A 5,988-nucleotide genomic window follows, 5' to 3' on the forward strand; every position below is an offset into this window, starting at 1 on the left:
CAACGGAGACTTTCCAATATCTGGGTCATGCCCTTGGTTTGGCGATGCCAAATTTTGGCAATGCTGCATGGGGCTCAAACCAAACATACCCACTATTATTCCATGTCTAGATGTAAACTGAGTTTTTGATGTCTTGTTCTTTGGGTTTTGATTGTTCTCTTAACAAATAGGACGAGAATCATGCAGGCCAATGAATTTTAAAGAATCTTACCATCGCTTATCAATGTCTTTGAAAGTTGATGTTTCATGTCCAGTGTTGATTCACAGCTGCATATGGCATCCTCTCAGCATAATGGGATACGGACACCATTTCAGAACCTAACGAACACTAGAAATTTGGGATACGGACACCATTTCAGAACCTAACGAACACTGGAAATTCAGGTAATTATATATCACCAATTCTTGCCTATGCCATCCCCGTATCCTCATGGACACCGGCCATTAGTGAATAATTACTTCAGCAATAGATAAATGGTACTCCCTCCGTTTCAGTTTGCAAGTCATGCGCGTATACGTAGGTTGCCAATTTTATCACCGTAATATAAACTATATAACACAAAAATTATACCGTTTGAAATTAGAACATCTGAAGTTTATAATGGTATGTTTTTTGTAATATATGACTTCTATTAGGTTGGTCAAATTAACGACCTAGGGATACGCGCACGCCTTGTAAACTGAGAGAGAGGGAGTATGTCTCTTTGCTAGACTGGGTAATATCCAATTACTTCAGCATTAAAGTAATGCTAAGAGTGGCTTCTACATAATGAAGATGTCATTTTAATTCTCTTTAGTTTGGCTTCACCGGAATATCTAACCTTTTGTCTTCAGGTGGCATTTGTGTTTCAGTAAAGTGTGCGTAAGTTCTTGCTAAGATAGTGGTGATCCTGCAGTGTGGTGTCTCTGTTCATCAAGCTCTGGTATTGAAGTAACTATTGTCAACTGTTGCTTTTACATTTTGCATGTATTCTTGTGCAAACAGAGTTACCAGTGTTGCAGGTGCAAACAGAGTTATTCTTGTGCAAACCTGATTATCTACTCATGTATATCATCATTGCTACAGCTAATTGGAGCAACTACAATCAATGCATCAGCTAATTGGAACATCAAGCAAGCAATGATGATATACATCACATTGCTACATGCTATAGATTCAGCAAAGTTCAGGTTCTGTGTCCAACACACTGTTGCTTCAAGCTTCAGGTTCAGGCGCCGATGACAAAGTGAACACAACATGTATCTATAGCATGTCGAGTGTGTCTCAACTGCCACAAGATGCCGACCGTCATCAACATCACCAACACCAAACACCAACGGTGACCTGGGAGGCTGCAGACGGCAGTAGAAGCAATGCAGGCAGTGGCCTAGGGTAGTGCAAGGGGCGACTGGGTTGAGCACGGGAGAGCTAGCAGCCAGGAACATCGGAGGCGGCAGCGGCCGGTAGCAGTGCTGGCAGCAAAAAGGAAAGGAGTGTTGAATTCATGAATTGGCCCAAGGGGCAATGTCCATGTAAAAAATACGAACGGAAATATGTACATGTCCTTCAACTGCTTATTCAGCTGCACATTCCTGCTGTAAATTTCTTTAACATGACGTGATAGGTATCTTGCTAACTCCCCTGTTACGGACCAAATTATTCTATTTCATTGTAAAATTACATTGTGCGAACTCGACCAGTCTTCTCCAGATGGTGCAAACTTGATCATCCATGTCATAAGGATAGGGCGATGCAACCAACCCATGGCACTGGCAATGACATAACAATACATTTTCCTTTTTATTTTTGTGTAAACCAACTAATTAAATAAATTACAGCTATAGCAACATCAAAATAAACATATTTGAAAAATTATACTCATTGATGGACCCACCACCGGTTGAAATAGAGGTCTTTACAATTGCGTTTAATGATCAATAAAAACATTTGTTGAATTGTATCCATTATTTTGATGAAAACTCCACTATTTTTAGTATTATTACATATTAAAAATAATAATTTTATATCCTAATAAAGACGTGCGTTGCACGTACACATTTACTAGTGAAAAGATAAGAAAATGAGTGGCTGAGAGGCTTCGTCGAAGATAAGCACGAGAGATAAAGCACGAGTGGAATAATTACGTGGTGGCTACCAAGTGATGCGGGAGCGAATCTCGTGTGATCTTTGATCAGACGGCCGGGAGCGAGCGGTGCATTGTTGATCAGATGGCCCGCGAGCGACCGGCGCTAGCGTTAGCCGGCCGACCGGCCAGAAAAATCCTGCGTTTTAAGTCGTTCAATAAACTTGAAAAAAAAACACTGACGGTGAGAGACCAAGCGCAGCGGCCTCTCCTCGTATAACCAGACCACCCACCACCTTCCGTCCTTCCCATTTCGGTTTGAGTTTCAAATCTCTCTGTCTCACGCGCAACGTTAGTGCCGACCCCCTGCGAAACCCTAACCCTAGCCACCACCAGCGCGCTCCCTCCCTCGATCCTCATGTCCGATTCCGAAGCATCCCCGACGCCCGCGGCTGCGGTTGCGGCAGCGGAGGCGGCGACGGGCGAGAACTCCCCGTCTCCGGCGGTGAGCACCGGCCAGCCCATCCTCATCCTCCGATCTCAGTACCCGCGGTCTGGTTTCTGATCGTTTGCCTCGTTTTGCAGAGGAGTGAGGAGCTGCTGCCGGTGGCGGAGAAGATCTCGGTGAGGATCCCCTTTCCTCGTATTTCTTTCTGAAGTTCTCTTATATTAGCAGCATTTTTTTTAGGCTACGATGAATTGTAGGTTTCCTGAATCGCAGCATTATTTGTGTGTGTGTGTGTGTGTGACATTTGTGAGCATGAAGACGGGGAGATAGAAAAAACAAGTGCAACTAGAACACATGTTAGCTAAGCGTTACTGGTTGGATTGCCAGCTACGAGCAGATTAGTATAGTGGTTGTAACCATGACTGTTGTAAATGCTTGCATCATCAAGTCCTAAGGAACACGACTGCATTACCAACTTGCGTCATGTTTGAGAAGTCATTACAGACGTACCATAATTAGTTATTTTACTTGCATTCCTACATACTACGTTCCTGAATTCCACCAAAGCCCAGCACTTTGAGAACAACATCCATATTCTCCACCTCATTAGTAGGGACTAGGGATACTAAACAATGGCTTCATCGTCAAAGTTACAGACCACGCTTCTAGAATTCAGAAGATTTGGAGTTCAGTGATTAAGATCAGAAAATCACGTGTTCAATCTTCAATGAAAAAAGTGATAAAAATAATGTTCAAGAACCAGTTTCATCTGAATCAATGTGTGGGGGTAACCTTCTTCTGTGTTGAGCGCTGAATCCTGGACCTTCCTATTCTAGGATTCATGGATGAACAATTCTAGTTCTGATATATAGGTATGTAGCATTTTGTCAATTTGTCAATGCGACCAATCTCATAATTGTTCAGTAAGTGGTTACCATGCTATGTTATTTCACCCATAAATTGTCCCAAGTCCCTTGTTTCTGATTATATTGAATCTATCATAGCTCTTCGATTCAGCATTGTCCTTTTGTGCTGATATGTTTATAAACAATGCTTGTATTCTAAGATTCTGAGAGAAAGAAGGAAATAAACCTTTCTGTGTTTTTGAATAACAGGAATTAAATGAATCACAGTCAGAGCTTTTGGGAAGACTTCGAGGTCTTAAGGAGGTATGCTGAAATATTGTAAAGTAGACATCTTTATTCTTCTTTTCATGCATCTTTCTTAATTTATTTAATGAATGTTTTGCTTTGTTAGATGGTTCCCATTTGTTCCATAGTAGTGTAATAACATGGTATCTGTGCGCGCAAGTTTCATCTTACCATTTGAAGGGCACACCTTAATGAGCGTGGGCTCACCAGAAATAGAAATTACATCTTTGTTGTCTTTACTTGTAATACCTAAAACATGGAGTAATATGGATATGGTTATATTTTCAGAGCAAAGCCCTTAAATGCATAATGGGCGTGTTTACATTTTGTTACAATTTGCACATTATTTCATTTCTTCACTTGGAATTGTTAATATTGGAAGTGCTTTGTTAATATAATTACCCTGTTTCTTTTTTAGGATTTGCAGAGCTGGAGAAGCAATTTAGACACCCAAGTGCAGAAATACAAAACAGTGAGTCTCTGCGCACTTCACTTGATGATATCTTCTATATCAATAATTTGTTTTTCTGAATTTACATATGTTCTCTCTTGTATCACCAGAACTACTGTATTGTATCGACACATTATTTGCAGAACGGTTGTCATATTTCAGTGATTGGATGATAGTTTGCTTTGTTTTTGGGTCTGGGTTCAATAAAACATGCAAGGGGATAATGAAGGATGATAGTTCCTTTGGTCAGAAAGTTTCTACATGTGTCCATACTTCCAAACAATACAACCTTCCTTGAACGAATGCAAACTAACTGTGAGCTAGCACTTGTGCTGCAGCACTCCTTGCATTTGAATACCAACTTATTTATCATTCTATGTCTTGCAGGAAATCTCCGATATCAAAACTGCACTTAATAGTGAAATAGACCAGCTGAAATCAGTAAGGACGTGTCCCAATATTCTGTAAAAAGGTTTTAACTATTAATCTCTTATTTTGGTACCGTTGGCTAACTGCTTTATCTCCTTTGCCCATACCAGGATTTCCAAGAACTGAGGACCACCCTTAAGAAGCAACAGGAAGATGTGACTATTAGCTTGAAGAATTTGGGGGTGATTACCTTTTTTACATTCATGATGGTGTAAAGCATTGCTGTCTACCTTTTTTGGTCAATGTCTGCTTCATTTTCCTTTAGCTAGAAGATGCTACCGAAACTGATGGGAACAAAGGAACTGGAGAGGAAAATACAAGTGAGGGTGCATTAGCAAACATGGGGGACCTGAAAGTAAGTGTATTTCTGGTTTAATATACCTGCTCTTTTTTTTGCGGGTGGTTTAGTATACCTGCTCAAACATTAACTATCCTGTCAATATATTTTCGGATGGGTAATTGCCTATTTTACATTCATGATGGTGTAAAGCATTGCTGTCTACCTTTTTTGTTCAATGTCTGCTTCATTTTCTTTCAGCTAGAAGATTCTACCGAAACTGATGGGAACAAAGGAAGTGTGGAGGAAAATACAAGTGAGGGTGCATTAGCAAACATGGGGGACCTGAAAGTAAGTATATTTCTGGTTTAGTATACCTGCTCAAACATTAACTATCCTGTCAATATATTTTCGGATGTATAACTTATTGCAACCATACGGTATTAATTACTTGTGTTCTTATAATGGTTAGTTCGAGCAATTCATGGATACATAGGTAGTTGCAACATATATGATAAGCACTTGTCTTATTAATGGTTATAGTAGCACTTCATTAAATTTTGTGAAACGGTTTCTTAACCTGTGCCCCTTCCCCTCTTTTCTCAGTTGGAGGATAATCCAGAAAATAATGATGAAGGCAGTGGGGTTGAGGAGGAAAAGAATGTGAGTATTTACCTATTACACGGCTAGCGGCTAAGGCAGACTGGCAATGATTGATTTTGTACCTCTTGTTGAATTACAGAACCTGCCCATGTTTCTGAACAATCAAGAATGTTGAGAACTGTAAATCCAAATCCTGAAATTTAGCATGACATCTTCTCCTAACGTAGCTTGATCTTTTTAGAGGACTCACAACTAGTTCTCTTTTGAAATCATTGTGCATGTGCTAAGTAGGTATGTTAACACTAGTACCAGGAAAACAAGTAGATTTAAGTGACAGTATGGTGGAATCATACATGCTCAGATGATTGTCTAGTAATTACTTCGCCTGACCTTTTCCATTCTTGATTGCAGCAGGAGGCCCCTGAAGAAGATGGCATGGCGGGCATAGAAGGTACGAAGACGGAAGATGACATGGCGGGCATAGAAGGTACCAAGACGGAAGATGACACGGCGGGCAAAGAAGGTACCAAGACGGAAGATGACACGGTGGGCAAAGAAGGTACGAA

At 40.5% G+C, this 5,988-nt stretch overlaps 1 protein-coding gene across 12 annotated transcripts in view; it reads left to right on the forward strand.

Annotated features, from left to right (window-relative positions):
- The first annotated feature begins 2,356 nt into the window (after positions 1-2,356).
- Positions 2,357-5,988, forward strand: part of LOC119300497 (variant surface antigen B-like) — a 4,628-nt gene continuing 996 nt past the window's right edge. Inside the window, exons 1-10 of one of the 12 annotated variants that reach the window (XM_037577445.1) lie at positions 2,358-2,568; positions 2,649-2,687; positions 3,627-3,680; positions 4,081-4,134; positions 4,501-4,554; positions 4,653-4,724; positions 4,808-4,897; positions 5,081-5,170; positions 5,426-5,482; positions 5,834-5,981. In XM_037577445.1, coding sequence (XP_037433342.1) covers positions 2,482-2,568; positions 2,649-2,687; positions 3,627-3,680; positions 4,081-4,134; positions 4,501-4,554; positions 4,653-4,724; positions 4,808-4,897; positions 5,081-5,170; positions 5,426-5,482; positions 5,834-5,981 — 745 coding nt within the window. In that variant the 5' untranslated portion in view covers positions 2,358-2,481. Of the gene's footprint in view, positions 2,569-2,648; positions 2,688-3,626; positions 3,681-4,080; positions 4,135-4,500; positions 4,555-4,652; positions 4,725-4,807; positions 4,898-5,080; positions 5,171-5,425; positions 5,483-5,833; positions 5,982-5,988 lie in introns of all 12 variants that reach the window. The other 11 variants (XM_037577441.1, XM_037577440.1, XM_037577438.1 and 8 more) reach the window with 11 other exon arrangements.

This window comes from Triticum dicoccoides, chromosome 5A, assembly GCF_002162155.2.
Source record: "Triticum dicoccoides isolate Atlit2015 ecotype Zavitan chromosome 5A, WEW_v2.0, whole genome shotgun sequence".
Lineage (NCBI taxonomy): Eukaryota > Viridiplantae > Streptophyta > Magnoliopsida > Poales > Poaceae > Triticum > Triticum dicoccoides.